This window comes from Gossypium raimondii, chromosome 2, assembly GCF_025698545.1.
Source record: "Gossypium raimondii isolate GPD5lz chromosome 2, ASM2569854v1, whole genome shotgun sequence".
Lineage (NCBI taxonomy): Eukaryota > Viridiplantae > Streptophyta > Magnoliopsida > Malvales > Malvaceae > Gossypium > Gossypium raimondii.
Genome location: NC_068566.1, coordinates 44710917 through 44729322, shown reverse-complemented (window position 1 = coordinate 44729322; position 18406 = coordinate 44710917). Strand labels below are relative to the sequence as shown.

The following is an 18406-nucleotide window of genomic DNA, read 5'->3' as shown; positions in this document are numbered from 1 at the left end:
ATATATAAAATAAAAAGCTTGTTGTTGGGGAGTTAAATATGTTGTATCCTAACGTATTGGATGTGACGTATTGATTTTTCGAGACAAAGATTTTTTGAAAAAATAATAATAAAGGAAATATTTCAAGTTTGGGATTTTGAGGAATTGTGCCCTAACGTATTGGGCCGCGATTTGTTAAATCTTAAACAAATGAATATTCTTTTAAATTTTTATTACACGAGTTTTAGACTAATTCATTTTTGAGGAAATTAGAATGTTGTGCCCTAACGCATTGGGTGTGACATTTTCTTTCTTCGAAATGATAAGGGTTTTAATAAGTAACGTTTTTAAGTTTTTGCTAAGGATTATATTTTTCAAATTTTTGACATTAAGACACTAATTAATTAACTAGGTACCAATTTTGGGCGTTACGAGGGTGCTAATCCTTCCTCGTATGTAACTGACTCCCGGATCTGTTTTTCTAAAACTCATAGACCAAAGCCGTTTTTTTAGGTGATCCAATCACACCTTAATAAAAGATTGGTGGCGACTCCCAATTTTCATTTTTTAAAGTCGACAACTTAAAACTTTTATTTTTTCAAAAAATGGTTTCGACAGTGTACATCTCCTCCTTATGCCTTGCCTTCTTCATATGTCTATTTTGGTGGTATTCTACATAACATCTGTAGAGTGTTATCTCTTGGCCTTAAGAGTAAGGCACATCGAGCTACTCTGGGTTGTTTTTTTTCCTACAAAGCTCGTGTACCTACTATCTTGAAAAGCCTTCACTTCCACCTTAGTTGTCTACCTCTTTCACCCATTTATAAACAATCATTATTTCAATTCAAGTTAGATGATGAATGGAGTTGTTTCTCTAAACACTAGCCTTCGAAGGAGCCCAATTGCCTTTCCCCCTCTGGTCTTTGTTCTTTCAAGTGGTTGGTCGTCGTGGATCAGCATCCTAAGATCGCTCCTCCTTTTGCACCAATATTTTAAGGCTCCTAAGACTTGTTCCTCCTTTCCTTGCTTTTGGGAGTAGTTAAGGTTTTGTTCTATAAACCTTCCCAACTATCTTTCCCTTATCGCAGCTTCAATTGCATCCTTTAAGTTGAGGCAGTTGTTAGAGATGTGGCCTATATGATATAAGCACTTGGTTGTAAACCTCCTCCTCCAAATATTGGATTATAGGGGTAGTGCAATTGTAACACACCGTAATCCAACCCAATCGTCGGGTTCGAGCTACAGGATACCATATTTATTACTGGAGCAACTATAATAATTTATATTCAATTTAATATCATTAAATATTCAAATACAAGTAACATATGTGTATAATACTATATGTAATCATTTTCGAGTCTTATACGATCTTATAAATGCTCTTTTACTAACCTGAGACCGAATAGGATCAAATTGTAAAAAATTCAAAGTATTGGGTTGACGTCGCGACTTTGAGGGTTCCTCGTCGCAACGCAACTCACTGAATTGATCTTGTCATGACGTTAAGGGTCTGACATCGCAACATGATCATCTATTTCTAAATGGTCCAACATAACACCAACCTGCACCATTTAGAAAACAAATTCATCACAATCAATCACCATTCCAGTCAAATATGTCATTCTCAAATGTTCATTCTTATCATATCTCATCATATATACCTTTATATTACCTAAACATACATATTAAATTAAACACTTATAATTACCATTCATTTACCAAATTGACATATACATTCACATATAAATCTCAATTTTGCAACCTTTCATACATTAATACATATAAGAACCAAATTCACATATGCAAATCAATCATTTGACTACTTCCAAGTTACCAGTTTAAGCTTCAATTATTAACGTATTCACACCTTATGCAAAAATCAACTCAACCTAAGTACATGCCATATATATAACAAAATGAAACTATACAAATATTGTTGAGTCGAGATCACCTCTTGGGTGCTGGAATCACTTCTTAGAACCTCGAGATGTACCTATACCTACGCATGGTAAAACAAATCGTATGTTTAGTGATAATACTCAGTGGTATTTTCATGATTCAAGTCAATGCAATATAAGTTTATATCAATTGCATACATCTAATTCAAATTCTATTATCATCTAATTTATATGCCATTCATACCAATTCTTTATTCAACATGCAACCAACATATGCCATTAAGAGTAACCAATGGATTGTTTCCGTTAATGCAAAACGTAACCAGTCATTAGGCTTTATTGTATTCTTGAGGTTCATTTGTCAATAACTCTTTTACACACCATAATATACGTGAGGCGAATAGAACTTTAAAAAAATAACATTGATACACTATTTGAAACTTTCGATTTCGCTTTCCCTTTTGACCATTCTGAATGGACAGTCTTTTTCTTTTCCCAAAAACGCAACGCAACGTTTTCAAGCAGCCAAGTCAACAACAATTAACCAAGCATCTCATTTCTCCAGTTGTCTATGCATGATAGGCATAGTATTCATCGGATTTGACGTACGACACATGACATTACAATTATATGGTTTAATCTCTTATTGGTGGGTTCATTAATGCCAACTGCCAATGCATTATTATAGTTGCAATAATAATACCAATAACAATCAAGAGTGGTTTAAAGAAAGAAAAAAGATGATTGGTTGTGTGTGAATGAAAGTCTTATCGGATGAAAAAAGAAGCAAGGCAATAAGAAATTAAGTCAAATCTTTTATATACCCTAGCAGAACCAAAATCAAACACAATAAACAAGGATCGAGGGAGGTGGATGCTTTGCTGCTTTAATAATCGTTTGCTTTAAAAGGTTGTGATGTGAGTGATGATTAGGAATTGATTAATTAAGTAAATTAGTATATAACAGCCTATTTTTGACATGTAATGAGGAAGCTGAATCGAATTCTTCCATTTTTATATTTTAAAAACTTTAAAGTGTAGAGTTCCTATGCTACGCAAACATGCAAGTAATATTCTAATGAAGGATTAATCTTTAAATATGGCCATGTCATGTGCTGTACAACCATGCATAACAACAACACATGCACGTACTATCCAACTAAGGGGAGTCAAGCATGAGTTAAATCGGAGTCGTAAGTAACATAAATAAGTTGATGACGCTGGAAAGTGACAGAAAGAGGGCGTAGCCATTGGTAAAAGAAACACAGCCCACAGGCCCAATCCCTGTTGAAGTAATATAAGATGAGACAGAAGAGGTCACAGAATCCAAGGAAACGGCTGGGTGAGTGTATGAGTGCCCGAAAAGGAGAAAGGGCAGAGAGGGAGAGAGAGTTAGTTCGGGTTTGGGTTGAACTGAAAGGGGTTTTAACTTTAAGGCTTAAGCGGTGTGGTGTGTCTTCAAGTGTCATGCTCTGACGCTGCTCGTGCATGCACTCACTCTTTTCTCTCTCACAAAACATAAACATAGGCACGTTTTCTTTGGGTTCCTTTTTTTTAATTCTAAATTTATGTGTAGTTGTAGTAGTAACTATAGCAATAACAAAGCATAATTACATCTACCACCGCCGTTACGCTTCTCTTCTCTTCTCTTCTCTTCTCTTTTCTTCTCTTTGTTTTATTCACTCGTCCACTTCTTGCTGGTTGACTACCTCCTCCTCCTTCTTCTTCTTGTTCATTCCAAGTGAAGTGGGTTGCTTCTCTGAATGACTGATTTGTTGTGGGTTGAACGAGGTCAGCTTCCTTTTAATGTTATCATCATGCTTCTTTTTTTTTCTCTTTTTGGAAATATTCGATATATGTTGTGCATGGGGGTGTTCCATTGATGAAATTATAATTGGACTCATGAATGACTTTGAAAGGGGATTTGATTTTGATTTTTGATTTTGATTTGAGCAGCTTGTGCTGGATGGGGTCCAAGATTTGCATGAATTCCTCCTGTGGAGCTGCTACCAGCAATGAATGGAAGAAGGGTTGGCCTTTGCGATCTGGTGGTTTTGCTCATCTCTGCTACCCCTGCGGGTACTCCAATCTTCATATTTCTATCAGTTCCACATTTTGGGTTTTGGGTTTCAAATTTAACACTTTCCTTGCTACTAGTACTACAAATTTGGATTTATTTTATCACCCTTATTGTTTTACGTTTTTCAAAATCTCACAGGTACTTTCACCCTTTTTTCAGAAATTTATCAAAACAAGTATTAATTTTATAGATCGTATAAGTACCTGTGAGATTTTGCGCTTAATCTGGTGTTCAAAAACATATATGTTATTTAACCATTCAAAACTGCACTTCATTAGTGGTCTTCTAAATTTCGAGTCATTATTGCTAAAAGCTGTAGAATACGCATCATCAATGTACCTAAATTAAGCGCTGATACTGCTAAAATAGATCAGGAGCTGCATGGAATTCCCCTCCTCTCAGACGGTGTGCATTGGTGCATGATATTCTACTTCCAATAGAGACTTAGATTTTTTTTCCTGAACTATTAAGGCGATAGTGTTGTTTTATTCATGTATTAACTGTTTAATTCTATTGATTTTCAATGCTTTCTCTTTTCTTTTCTTTTTTTGTCTTCTGACTTCTGTGCTTAAGCTCTGCCTACGAGGATGGTGTCTATTGTGATACATTCCACTTGGAAGAATCTGGCTGGAGGGAGTGCCGAATATGCGGCAATGTAAGCTGATAATCCTGCTGATCTTATTATAGTTCAATCAATAATCAATTGTCTATCATTTTTAAGTAATTAAACTTGATATGGCAGCATCTTCACTGTGGATGCATAGCCTCCAATTATCTGCTTGAACTCCTAGATTATGGTGGTGTTGGGTGTATCAGCTGCGCAAAGAGCTCCCGACTTCATACAGTTAAAAGAATTCAGGTACTTTTTTCTGTCACTCACTTGGTTTCTTCTTTTGATGTTTAACATGAATTTTCGTTTCAGTCAAACATATATGGTAACCCTGGTTTGAGATCATGGGAAAAAGTTGATGCTTCTTTACACCAACGTAGCTCTTCTGCTAGCCTTTTTATTTTTGTAATCTTTTGCTTCATTTGTAGTGATGATCTCAGTTGTAGCACCGAAGTCCACGGAAAGTAGGATCTAGGAACCAATATTTTAACAATTGAAATGGCACATTAAGTAATTTGGTCTTTGGAATATTAATTGGTCGTGTTCTTGTTGCTTCCTACTGTTATTTTACCTTTTGTGATGCAGACACATGGTGATGAAATCCCTGAAGGAGTTGGAGCAGTGCCAATGAATAATGCTGGATCCAGTGCTGTTGAAGGTAAAGCAGTTAGTGATCATGTTGATGAGAGAACACTTGCACCATTGTGCAAATCCATGGAGGCTAATGAATGCAACCTCTTGCCTCAATCTCAGAGAGGTGATGCAAATGCATCTCTTGGGCAACACAGAGGAGAGGAAGTCATATGCCCCACTGAGAAAGTAGGTGCTGGGTTTTCAAATGCTACACAACCATATGTCCGACCAGCTAACTTTGCAAAATTAGACAATGCTAGATCAGCTTTGGACGTTAGAGATATTCAGGATTCACTTCCACAACCTTATTTGAGCATGTCTTTGGGAGGATCTTCTGCCAATCCCAATTTTTTACTGCCTTTTTCCAGTGGGCTAGCTGATGGAAAAGAACCGAGCAAAACATGGTCCTCTTTTCAACAAGGGCAGCAATCTCGTCGCATATTGCCCAAACCCTCTAAAAATGGTCTAACAACAAGTTCAGAACTGAATAAAGGCATGATTCCTCAGGCACGTATCACAAGGCCACCAGTTGAGGGACGTGGGAAAAATCATTTACTTCCTCGGTATTGGCCCAGGATTACTGACCAAGAGCTACAGAAACTATCGGGAGAGTATCCATGATTGTTAGCTTAAGTTTCTAAATTCTGGTTTTCCTAGAATGATTTATATATGTAGTTTTTATTAACTCTGTTGGTTCAAATTTGTTGTTCACCTTAAGTTGCAAATTTGAAGTTTAAAATCTACCATTGTGCCACTGTTTGAGAAGGTTCTCAGTGCCAGTGATGCTGGTCGAATTGGTCGATTAGTGCTCCCAAAAGCATGTGCTGAAGTAAGTTTTTCTATATACTCACTTTCATGCCTTTTCCTTGCACCCCACCCTCTGCAACAAAGTCCCCCTATCTACCCCTTCATTCTTGTCCTGGCATTGCATTTGTATGAACTAGAAATCAATGCAGGCATATTTTCCTCCAATTTCACAATCAGAAGGCCTTCCTCTAAGGATTCAAGATGTAAATGGGAAAGAATGGACATTTCAGTTCAGATTTTGGCCAAATAACAATAGTAGGATGTATGTTTTGGAGGGTGTTACTCCTTGTATCCAGTCCATGCAACTACGAGCAGGCGATACTGGTATAATCTGTTACTTTACTGCTAAGAGCATGATGTATAATCTTGCTTGATATCTATGCTATTGTTCCTTATTTGATTTTGTATTGATAATTTTATTGTGATAGAAAAGGAATCCTTTTAATGGTTCTCTGTACAGAATAGCTTAATGGTTTTGTAGTGGGAATAATTCGATGTCTAATGAAACAACTTCCCCAAGAATTAGAACTTGAATGCAATTTGCTTGGTGAAATGTACCTCTAGGTTAGAGATCTGAGAACAAAAAGAGAATGGTTCAAGCCTTAAGAGTGATCACTTTATGCACTTCTATTATGTGTCTTTATCTGAAATTGTTAAAAGATAATTTTTCCTTTAAAGGATCTGGAGGCTATAACTAGGAACTGTCCCTTTATGATTCTTAAAGGGATAAAACCCCTCCATCACTTCGGTTTCTCTATATGGACCTTAATCTCGTGTAGGTGTCTGAATCTGTTGCTTTTATGCTGCGTCTAGAGTTAGTTTCCTTGACTCCAATTAATAGCTTGGATGTCCGTTCTATGTCTTTAGGTATTACATCCTATTTGAGGAACTTTATTTTTTTCCTCATGGTACATGCGTAGCTATGAAAGTTATAACATTGCTCTCCATCTATATTCATTTTGTAATAGTTATTTATGATGTGAAACAGGAAAAGAAAACACTAGATTTCTTCAGTAAGGTTGTGTGAAATTCTTTTCCATTAGAACTGAAGAGCAAAACTAGTACTTGCTTCTTCTTTTCCTCCTGCTTTGCATTTTTTTGTGTGCTCCACGGTTTTGGATTGTTTGTTTCACTTTATATGTCAGTTTCCTTGTGTGAAATTTTATTTATTTTTGAGATCTTTAGTGCATTTATGTATCCTCTTTCCTTGATAATCTAATAGCTTTATAATGCTAGTGAGAAGTCAACTTGCATTGCAGACTTCAAGTTTTCTTTCTCTTATTTACTAGTAATAACTTTTTTTCTCCCGTTGCAGTTACATTTAGTCGAATAGATCCTGGGGGTAAACTTGTTATGGGGTTCCGGAAGGCGGCAAACTCTGATACACAGGTCAAGCTCCATGCAAACCTTTTTGGAATCATTATGAAGATTTTCAAACTTAATTGAGTATTTGTCTACAGTGAGTGCTTACTCTGGTCTTTTTCAGACCCCAAAAGGAGGAAAGGATCTTCTTGGAAATGCTCTGTCTGAACATTTTGGTTTACCTGATGGAAATATTAGTCGCAGTAGAGATGAGGACCATGGAGTCAGGGCAAATGAGAATTCCGTGCATCAACTAGCAATGAATGCAGAGAAGAAGAAGACTAGAAATATTGGATCCAAAAGTAAGAGGTTGCTGATGCATAGTGTAGATGCGTTGGAGTTAAGGCTCACATGGGAAGAAGCACAGGACTTGCTTCGTCCACCCCCAAGTGTCAGGCCTAGCATTGTGACTATTGAGGACCATGAATTTGAAGAATATGATGTATGTAGCAATCACTTTTTTCCTTTTGTTATAACAATGCCGTGATGATTTGTCGATGCAAATTCATATATACTATGTTTAATTAAAGTTTGTGATCAATGATGTTTGTTTGTTTAGGAACCCCCTGTTTTTGGAAAGAGGACCATATTTGGTGCCTGGCCATCTGGGTAAGCCTACATGACACATTTCTCTGTATTTTCTCATTAGTCATTGGAAAAATTGGCAGTTGATGAAGTTATAATGTGGTTCTAGTATTTGTCTTTGTTTTGCCATTGTTCATAGATCATGCAAGATTATGGTTAGGGCATCTGCAAAAGGGTCTGAACTGTAAAAGATTATTTGAACATGTTCTATAGTAGTCTTGCTTCTGCTAGCAGAAGTCTAAGTTTTGGAGCTATTTCCTGATTGTGAATGCTGACAATGTTTCAAAGCATTAAAATCCTTCCGTAGGGTGGTCAAACTTTCAGTTTGGAAAACTTTGGTTTTATACCCACGCTCTGATCTGTTGTCTCTCTAAATTGTTTGTTATGCAGTCTCTTTTGAACATAACCGCGACTTTCCAGTTTCCTTCTTTTACTTTAATTATTGAAACTTTTTCTTGCTTTTGGAATGATACCAGTTTGCCATGAATTATAGTTCCATAGATGCTGGAACAACTTTTAAGATCTCACATTGCTGCATATTTGGTAAAGAACATATTTGTATAGCTTCTTTTCTTCTATATTTTTTTAACTGGAATATATGAGGATTGTCTGTAGGGAACAGGAGCAATGGGCCCAGTGCGATGATTGCTCCAAATGGCGAAGGTTACCAGTTGATGTTCTCCTCCCTTCAAAGTGGAAATGTTCTGATAATGTTTGGGATTCTAGCAGGTGGGACATTTTGTTTTATTTTTTTTAACAAGATTGCTACTATTGAGGGACCATTTTGTGGGATGAAACGTTAGTCTTGATATTTATGCTTTGCTGATTGAGTATGTGTTCCTAGGTGTGCATGTTCTGCACCAGAGGAGACCGGCCCAAAGGAACTGGAGAATATTCTCAAAGTGGGTACAGGTAGGGCAATATTCCAGAAGAGGTTCTGTGGCACATTATTTAGGATAATTTTAGGAAAACAAAGTAGGTTTTCTTTCTACAGGAAGATGGTTTCAGAACGTTTTGTATACTGTAAATGATCCTTTATTCATGTGTTAATGCCGCATTAGTTTTGCACACATTTGAGCAAGTAGACATATGCATATCTTTGTATACCGTGATACTTGACTAGCTACAGACTGCATTTTTTTTTTTTTTTTTTTGTGTATGTGTGACAGTGCTGCATTATTTTCATTATTTGGCATGAATAAATGTGCCATGCGCTCACATAGACACTCATACATGCACACACATGTATGCATATATATATATGCGTGTATATTTATTTCAGCCCTTATAGTTGGTGTCCTATTTGACTTTCATTATACTTCTTGACTACTATCACCACTTGAAACCTTTCCCCAGATTTGAAGAAGGCAAAAGTTCAAGAAAGCCCTAAGGTAGCCCCAGAACCTGAACCTACAGGCTTGGATGCTCTGGCAAGCGCTGCAGTTCTAGGTGACAAAATGGGTGATGTGGGGGAGTCTTCAGTTGGAGCTACAACAAAACATCCTAGACACCGTCCTGGTTGTACCTGCATTGTGTGCATTCAGCCTCCAAGTGGGAAGGGAAAGCACAAAGCGAATTGCACCTGTAATGTGTGCTTGACAGTAAAACGCCGGTTTAAAACACTCATGCTACGGAAGAAGAAACGCCAATCAGAACGTGAAGCAGAAATTTCCGAAAGGGATAATAAGAAGCAAATGGATGAAACAGAGCTGAAGGACACAAGAAACGATCATTCAGAAAATGAAGGAAGTCGAAGCAGAATTGAAGGTGAGGTAGCAGAGGCCAGCACTGGAGAAATAGACCTGAATTGTCACCCCATTCGTGAAGATGTGCAACTTGAAGGAGGATTGAATATGATGAGTTTTGTTGAAGCTACCAGCTTGCCAGTAGAAAATTACATTAAGCAAAATGGAATTGAAAGCTTAAAGACTGAGCAACAGCAACAGGGTAGCCTTGGGTCCCATTTTCAGTCAAAAGTTAATAGAGAGAATGAGAGACCCCTCTCTGATGAAGAGTTTCTTGCATCTGTAGGATGGGAGCATGTAGGGCATAAGGAGCCCTGCTTGGAGAGAAATAGTCTTCAATGAAAATGTCCTTGGCAGATTTGCTGCTCTTTTTTTTTTTTTTTTTTCCTTTCCTTTTACAGGTATATTAGTTCTGTAGGTGTTAGCCTCACATCTTCAAATACACACACACTGCAATAACCTTTGTTAAGCTGGTTACCTTTATACCAAGTAAATGGGGCGCCTCTTTGTCTTTGTCTCTGTCTGTTTCTTTCCACATTTATTATGGCAGTCTTGTTATCCATACATTCTGCTGGTGCTAGGTGGTGGCCGTGATTTGGTTTATCAATCATCTATATTTATAAGTAACGATATAAACAAGTTGAATTCGCTAAAACAGAACATAACATATTAAATTTATTCAAATGTAATCGGTTGGTTTAATTCCTTCTTTTTCCAGCTTGTTGCAGATAGAATAATTTAATCAGTGAATTGTATTCTTCTCCTTTTCCTGTTCTTTTGGTGGGGAAGGTCTTTTTTCGATATGAATGGTGGGTGGTATAGGGTTGTAAATGAATTGAGTTTGAACACATGGACTTCTATTCATGTTTATTTAAAATTATGTGTTTATGCTTATTTGTTTAATATTAACATGTTCTCAAATGTGTTCATGAATAATAAAGAAACAATAAATAAACATATATATTATTTTTAGATATAAAATAATTAAATATAAATATTAATAATTATATTATAAATAAAACACATATTGAACAAAATAATTTTTAATATATGTTAATTGAACAATAAATAAGTTTTAAATGAGTTTTAAACAAATATAAACAAACTTGATCATAAAGATAAATGAATTGAATTATTCTTATTCGTATTTGGTCAATTTAATAAACAAGCCTCAAAATTTTATTTATCCACAAGTGCATTCAACTCTGAAGGAAAATAATAAAATAAAATACAAGGGGCATAAGTAATTCCATCCCGAAAGGGTTTTGTTTTAATTGCTATGGAATTTGGTTTTAGACAGATGGTAAATAATAAATATCACAATATTTAACAACCAAACATCTTAATATAATAATACTAGGTTGAGTGTTATTTAATATTATACTTAGCTTTTGCATCCAACATACCAAAATATGGAATGCGACATGCATGAGTGGTAATTAAGAGGGGAAGTTTCCGTTTACTTATCAACAAGTGCATGCATTTGTTTGGTTACCACTTTTAACTTTACTTCAATCCTTCACTAATTCTAACCATTGTTTCTGACAAATATATAATTTCATCTTTATTTGTTTATCTCTATATGAATATGTAGTCCGGCCTTCACCTGCTTCATTTTTATCTTCTCACATACATTATAGGTTAGGTTATTAAGTTTTTCATAATTAGTTTCGTGAATGAATAATTGAGATGGGTGTTCTTCTCTCCGGTTTCACCAATCTCTCGATTTCGATTATGTCACAAATCTCTCAAACTAAATTTATCCACTCAAATTGAGTCAAGAAATCAACCTCAAAGTAAATCTATACATCAAAACCATGAAAAAGATTAAATCTCTCAAACTAAACCCATGAATCATAAACCAAATAATATATGGCTTTCCTTGGTTCCAACACCACATTAAAATAATTGCAATCAAATGATAGATCAGTTTGGTGAGAATTGTGGTTTGATAATGAGGCTGAAGAACCTCACGCCAAAGTATAACATCGTCTAGTCCGGCCATGCATTTTATTAAATTAAATATACATACGCGTCTCCATCTTCAATGAAACATTACAATAAACGCGCTTTCACCCCTTAATAACTTGGAACACTTCATTCCCCCACAAACCTCTCTCCCTTGTGCATCGAAGCAATTAAGAATCATCAACATCAGAATGGGAGATTTGGCCAAGGCCCGAGTGGAGCTTGAACAACTATATCTGGGGATCCCCGATGACTCTGTTAATCTCACTTTCCAGGACCTAGCTGACATGAAGCAAAAGGCAAGCGCATCTGATAACAAGAGAAGCACCAGCGCGATGGATCCCCTTCAGCAAGACAATGCTCCAACTCCAAAACAATTAGGATCATCTTTGACCAAACTTCCCAGCCTTGATTTCAGCAGAGGCCTGCAAGGGACCAACCATCACCATAAACATTATGTTCACGACACTGACAACTTTGATTCCCACATGGGAATGGATCACCATCGTGCCTGGAAGGATCAAACTCAACGAACTAGTCCCAGGGGTCATACGGAGTTTAGGCATGGGGTGTCCTACGATGACGTAAGCGTCATAAGCATGGCATCTAACTATCCGGAAAGAGGGCAAAGACGCCGCCCTGGGATTCCTCACTCCAACATATGCACCATCTGCAGTACTTACATATACATCTTCCGCCATCGATGCCTGGTAACCAAGATATTTAATTTCATTTAATTTGTGCAAAAGAAAAGCAACGGCTGCATGGCCGAGACACTATATGACCGGAAGCTGATGTTTAATGAATTTATGCAGTTAGGATATGGTCAATAAGTTGTCAGAAACTTTAATTTCTAGTTTAGAAACCAATTTCAAAAATATATACGCTGCATATCTCTGTTTTTGAACAATTCAAGATTACCACTAGCTAGCATATATATGCAGGTTTGTGGAAGGGTGTACTGTAGGCAATGTGTATGTATTGGGATGGGAGAAATGGCAGAAGGCAGAAAGTGCGTTCTGTGTTTGGGAAGAAGATTCAGCCCAAGGTAACATAACATTTCCCCATGAAGAGTTAAGTTTTGGAGTGAATTATATAGATATATAGATGTGCAAACAATAAGAGAGAACGTTTTATGAGTGATTGGATAGGTACATAAAAAGAGCAGGAAAGATGGGCTGCTGTTGGAGGTACCCGAGTATGGTGAAGCAAGCAGAGCTGAAGTGGGCAGAGAAAGGGCCTCGGAGAAGCGGGGAGAGAGCAGATGGGCGCAGTACCGTGACCCTGAGCATGATGTCAAGGTCAAGAAGCCCTCAAAGGACTCCAACCGGGACCAGGACCACGATGGCTACTACTACTAGCAGCACCCCATCTTTTGTCGCTACCTCACCTGCCTATTCCCCTTATACTCATCACCACCTTCCCATCTAGTTTGCTATATTGTTATATTATTCTCTATTGAATATTTATTTGGTCAAAGCTGAACTAATTATTTTTGGTCTTTAAGCCTTCGTTATATTGTTGCTTTGTTTCGTAATTCTTTCCATCCTATCAGAAATAGGATATTATGCATTAACTACTTCGTATTTTACCGTCCAAAGGAATTTGCAGGAAACTGCTACGAAACAAAACTGTATCTACTACAGTGAAATCAATATAGCTATTTACAGGTGAAGCCAAACCCTCCTGATTTATACCCTCAGCTATACAAAAAGATATAATTACAGAATCATTTATCTTTATATATGTGCTGGTGGCCGGGGTCTTACCTGATTCAAGATAGCATAAATGTGTTGTAAAATGCTAGCTTCATTCCAACTCCAGCACCACCTTTTACCTTTGGTTTGCAGGCTGTGACCCAACTCTCATTTTTTCCTTTCATAACCATTAATCCTTGCTCTACTTTTCCCAATCAAGGGGTCAGAAGGGCCACCTCTAAGTACCCCACAGGCAATTTTCCTAATACATATTCACTTATTTGCAATATTTTCAACACCCATCAGAGAACAATAAAATTTCCAAATCAACCAAACAAGGATTTAAATGGTGTTTGGGGTCATGTTCAGTCGCATCGCTTTTATCGCTATAGCCATTATAATAGATGAATTTGCACGATTTTTAATAAAATATAATAAATCTAATTCTAAGCATAAAATTTTATTTTTAATAAAACGTTCTATAATATTTTAATTTATGAAAAAGACAAACTTCCATCATTAACAATTTCTGAGTCTACCTTAAATTTTATTTATCACAAGTTTGTTTTAATTATTATAGGATAGATTACACTTTTCTTATAAACTATATATAGGTCACACTTTTAATTTTCATTTAATTAAAATTAATAATGAAAAAAGAAAATCAGAAATTCAATTAATTACTTCAATTTAATTCACGTCCATTTGAATCATTATTGTTTTAACGACTATGTTGACCATTAAAATCATGAATTTTTCTAGTAAAAGTCATAAAATTGTATATATAAAGGTCATAAAATTATAAAAATCATAAGAGATTGTAAAAGATATAAACAATCATAAATATTATTAAAATATTTTATACAAACATATAAAATATTTAAAATATTATAAAAGTTATAAAAACTATTGAATTTTAAATTAATTTTTTTTTGTTGATTGTGTTCAGAATAGTGGCCCTTTACTGATCTCGAGCATCTCGAGTCTCTTGATCCATTTGCAATTTTCCGATTATAGTACCAAATGTATCATTCGTCACAAAACCATGGTTTTTCATGGTAACTGATGGCTTTTCACTGCTATTATCACTTCCTTTGTTACTACGAGTATCACGAGTCATTGTGAAATCCTTAATAAAACACAACACTAAAGAAAGAAAAATTAAGCAAACATCACCGTTATGCACTTAGAAATAAAATTGCATTCTCAATAAGATAAGAATTAATTTTTTAAGTCTTTTAAAAGTGTTAATAAGCAATCAATTAGAATGTATTAGAATCGAACTAACAAAGTAAACCTAGTGGCACTAGGAGTCCAAAATTGACTAGACACAAAAAAATTGTGTTACACAGAGGAAGAAATGTGCAACATGCTTAAATCTATTAAGATAGGAAACAATAAAATGTCAGAATGCGTAAAGGAAAAATAAAAAGCAAGAAAAAAATGAAAACCTAAGGCTAAGACTCAATAAAAACCGGTGAAACATGAAAACCACTAAGCAACTTGACAAACTTCGTTCAAGGAGTTCCCGATTTCTAAAATCAAAAAATTTAAACTAGAACATCCTCAAATAGTATAGATCTGATCTAGAAAGTTTCGGCATGAAATTCAATCTACGATTTTTTTAAAAAAATTCTTCGTATTTTTCTAGGTTTTTTTTTCACTTTTTTGATCATTTTTTTGTGGGATTTTTTTTATATTCCAATAGGGTGCTAAAAATCAGTGTGTAAAATTTCAGATAATTTGAAAAATGTTTACCCACTGAAAAATATTACTTTTCAAAAAAAAAAATCTAGGTAAAAAACTACTTTAAGGTTGTTTTGCTGGAAATCAGTTTATAAAAACTCAAAGAAGACCCAAAATGTCTAGTAAATTGATACCAAATAATATGGACGTGCGCGAAATAAGATCGCAAGTTTGTGCAAGTCGTAGATTTGATCTAGGGATCTAGACGAATGAAAGGAAACTTAGAGTTTGACTCAATCTGAAACGCAAACAATCCAAGTCAAAATTGAAAGGGTAACAACAAAAATCAGGTAATAACAACACAAAAAGACCAAATTAAGAATTAGGGTTCTTGAAGGAATCTAAGTCGGTCAAGAAAATACTTGTTTTTGATGAATTTCAAACGAAATAAGGTTGTCAATTAAGTGAAAGCAAACAATTAAAACAAATTTGAAGAACTAAGGCTAAAACCTGAATGAAATCACAAGAAAATCTAAAAAAGAAGGTTCGATCAGGCAAAACAATGAGTAACCAGGTGTTTGGAGTGATTTCGATCGTTGCTGATGAAGAAAAAGTTGTCAAACAAAAGAAACAAAAACAAATTGAATGAAAACAAATTAAAAGAAAACCTAACAACAAATAAAGGGAGGGACGACCAAAAGGAGTCCAAGAATGAGCAGAATAATGTTTCTTGGAAGAGAAGAAATCGTTCTTGGACTCTAAAGAAGCCTCCAATCAAATCTTAAACAAAATAACAAAAATAGTTTAGTAGAATGAAGAATTAAGTTAAAGCAAATTGTTTTGTAACAAAAGAATTCAAACAGCAAGAAAATTAAAGAACTCCTATTTTTGGATGTTTCCTGATGAGAAAAGATAGGAAAATGCCCCTCTTGATTGAAATAAGACTTGGAATTAAGAAATATCAAAGATTAGATTCAAAGTAACAAGAACAAAATAGAAAAAAAAAACAAACAAAAAGAAGAGAGATCGAAAAGATGGACATGGTGCGTGGAAAAGTCTAAGAGCCTTGGAAACAAGATGAATTCATAACCTTCTTCAAACAACTCTAATTTTATCAACTCTTCTAAAAGAAAACCTAAGAAAAATTCTTTAAAAGAAAAATTAAAAAGAGTTTTATTAACTCAAAAGTGAATAATCAATGAATAAAGAATACAATGGAGTCACACCGTATTTATATTTATAGCCTATCAACCCTTAACTAATCTCCTAAATGTAAGGAATGTAATAAATATGTCAACTAAGTATAACAACTCATCAACTAATTAACATGTTGGTCCACTAATTAAGTAAAATTAAACAGAAAAATTAAAATGTTTTCAAATTGGACCACTTTAACAGTTTGTCCCTGTGCTCAACTAAGTCATTTTCCAAACTTCATGATGGGCTTGTAGACATCCCAATGAACCAAATTTCAAGAACTTGGACTTGTGATCCATTCGCTCCTAAAATTGGCTCATTTAAAATGAACCAATGAACTTGGGCTTGTACATGTAATCCATCGCGCACCAACTTCAAGGTTCGATTTCTTGGATAAAAAAATTCTAAAATTTGAAACATTGATTTTCTTAATTCTTAAAATCACCCAAAATAGCAAAACTGGACTAAGATTACATTTATTGATTTTCTTGAAAACAAGAAAGTGAATATTGATTTGCTTTTATCCTCGTATGTGCTTCTAAGACCTTTATAACAAAGTCTTGAAAAGCTTCGTTCAACCTTTCCTTAATTTGCTTTGTTTTTTCCCTTATTATTAAGCATTGAGTTAAAGAAAGCCCATTACATCCATGGGTCTAAGGTTGGGTCATGTGACTCACATCACCTTCTGTTCATAATTTCATTGACTTGGTTTACGAAATTGGGTTCCAAAACCGAATTTTTCAACACCGTAATAAATCGGGTCGTTACACTTATGACAAATGGCCCGTAATTATGTTCTTTTTTCATCAATCATGTAATGTTAATGAGATGATATCATTTACCCTTAATTGAGATATGAATTCCACTGTTGCGGAATGATGCTATATCATGCAAAAGACGTATATCCAACGTATCAACTTTCGGTTCCTTATTTATTTGAAATCAAGCCTTCATTTACATCAAAGTATATCAATCATGCATACATAGTCCATCATCCACTCAGGATTAAGATATGCTACATTATGAACATCATAAGTGAATGAATCCATAAAGGGGTTTAGGATAAATTCAACTTGAATCCTGTTTGATGTATTGTTAGTCCAGACAATGACATCTATGTCTCTATTTTTTAGGAATCATTCACTCTGATGCTCAAGACAAGACATATCTCAAATTAGACTTGATAAACGACATAATAATCTTTCAATCAATATGTTCAATTTCAATTAGACTACAGGCTATTTAGAATATCTACTAATCTAATTTATCTTCTCGCATTATTATATGACCACATAATGCAACTTAATAGTAGTTAAACATTAGATAATTAATGAGTCAATATTTGCTTACATTTTGTTTACATCCAACAACCATTAAAGACATATATAAATGATATTATTGTATAATGAAATTTTATTTAAACCAATTTATTCAAAAATTACAAGTATAAATTGACGAATATACTGCACTAAGGATATTAGATTCTAACACCACCATGATGGGTCAAAATAAGAAAACAACATTTATGAGTTTCGGAGACAAGTTAGAAAAGAGAATTTATAATTGGAGTTCCTATTTGTTATCTCAATGTGGTAAAGAAGTGTTCATTAAATCAATTTTACAAGTGATATTGATTTGCCCGGACATGTTTTCTTTTTGCAAGGAGCTTGAAGCGATTACTAGTTACTATTGGTTGCAAATTCTAAGGAGAAACATGGATTGGTGTTTATAGTTTACCTTTTGCCTTGTAAAGGAAAATGAGCGCATGGGATTTTGTGATATAAGCAAATTTACTCGGAAAACAAGGCTAGCAATTGATTGTGAATCCTAGTTCTCTTGTTGAACATGTTCTAAAAGCCAAATAATATGCAAATAGTAATTTTATGAGAGCAAGGATAGGATCACAACCTTCGATGATATGGAAATGCATATGGAGTGCTAGGGGTTTGCTGAATTTTGGTTTGAGGTGGAAAGCTGGAACAGGTAGCTGCATTTATATTTGGGAAGATAAATGGCTACTTAGAAGTGGGTGCAGCATGATTTAATCACCAAGGATTAGGAATTTGAACTGGGTGAGAGATTTGATTAATGAAGAAATCAAGATTTGCACTCTTTTTTCTTCACCTGGTAAGGTAAACCGTGTTCTTTGCATCCCTATTC

The 18406-nt window shown here is 35.0% G+C and overlaps 2 protein-coding genes across 2 annotated transcripts; both read left to right on the top strand.

Annotated features, from left to right (window-relative positions):
• The first annotated feature begins 3210 nt into the window (after positions 1-3210).
• Positions 3211-10403, top strand: LOC105789065 (B3 domain-containing transcription repressor VAL1). The gene is made up of 13 exons (XM_012616279.2): positions 3211-3667; positions 3833-3955; positions 4530-4611; positions 4699-4815; positions 5152-5810; positions 5932-6028; positions 6156-6330; positions 7322-7395; positions 7493-7810; positions 7928-7977; positions 8569-8682; positions 8798-8865; positions 9310-10403. Exons 2-13 carry the CDS (start codon positions 3843-3845, stop codon positions 10038-10040), a joined length of 2598 nt encoding a protein of 865 aa, XP_012471733.1. The 5' UTR covers positions 3211-3667; positions 3833-3842; the 3' UTR covers positions 10041-10403.
• A 1454-nt stretch (positions 10404-11857) lies between these two features.
• LOC105789064 (uncharacterized) lies at positions 11858-13203 on the top strand. Its single transcript, XM_012616278.2, has 3 exons — positions 11858-12376; positions 12611-12714; positions 12818-13203. The coding sequence occupies exons 1-3, from the start codon at positions 11858-11860 to the stop codon at positions 13095-13097; spliced, it is 903 nt and encodes a 300-aa protein (XP_012471732.1). The 3' UTR covers positions 13098-13203.
• The last annotated feature ends 5203 nt before the right edge of the window (positions 13204-18406 follow it).

Bases quoted from the DNA above. Each gene is read 5' to 3' on its own strand.
- LOC105789065 (XM_012616279.2), top strand. From the start codon at position 3,843: ATGGGGTCCAAGATTTGCATGAATTCCTCCTGTGGAGCTGCTACCAGC. The intron at 6,029-6,155 runs GTAAGTTTTTCT...AAATCAATGCAG, and splicing joins TCCCAAAAGCATGTGCTGAA to GCATATTTTCCTCCAATTTC. The intron at 7,978-8,568 runs GTAAGCCTACAT...GATTGTCTGTAG, and splicing joins TTTGGTGCCTGGCCATCTGG to GGAACAGGAGCAATGGGCCC.
- LOC105789064 (XM_012616278.2), top strand. From the start codon at position 11,858: ATGGGAGATTTGGCCAAGGCCCGAGTGGAGCTTGAACAACTATATCTG. The intron at 12,377-12,610 runs GTAACCAAGATA...ATATATATGCAG, and splicing joins TCTTCCGCCATCGATGCCTG to GTTTGTGGAAGGGTGTACTG. The intron at 12,715-12,817 runs GTAACATAACAT...GTGATTGGATAG, and splicing joins GGAAGAAGATTCAGCCCAAG to GTACATAAAAAGAGCAGGAA.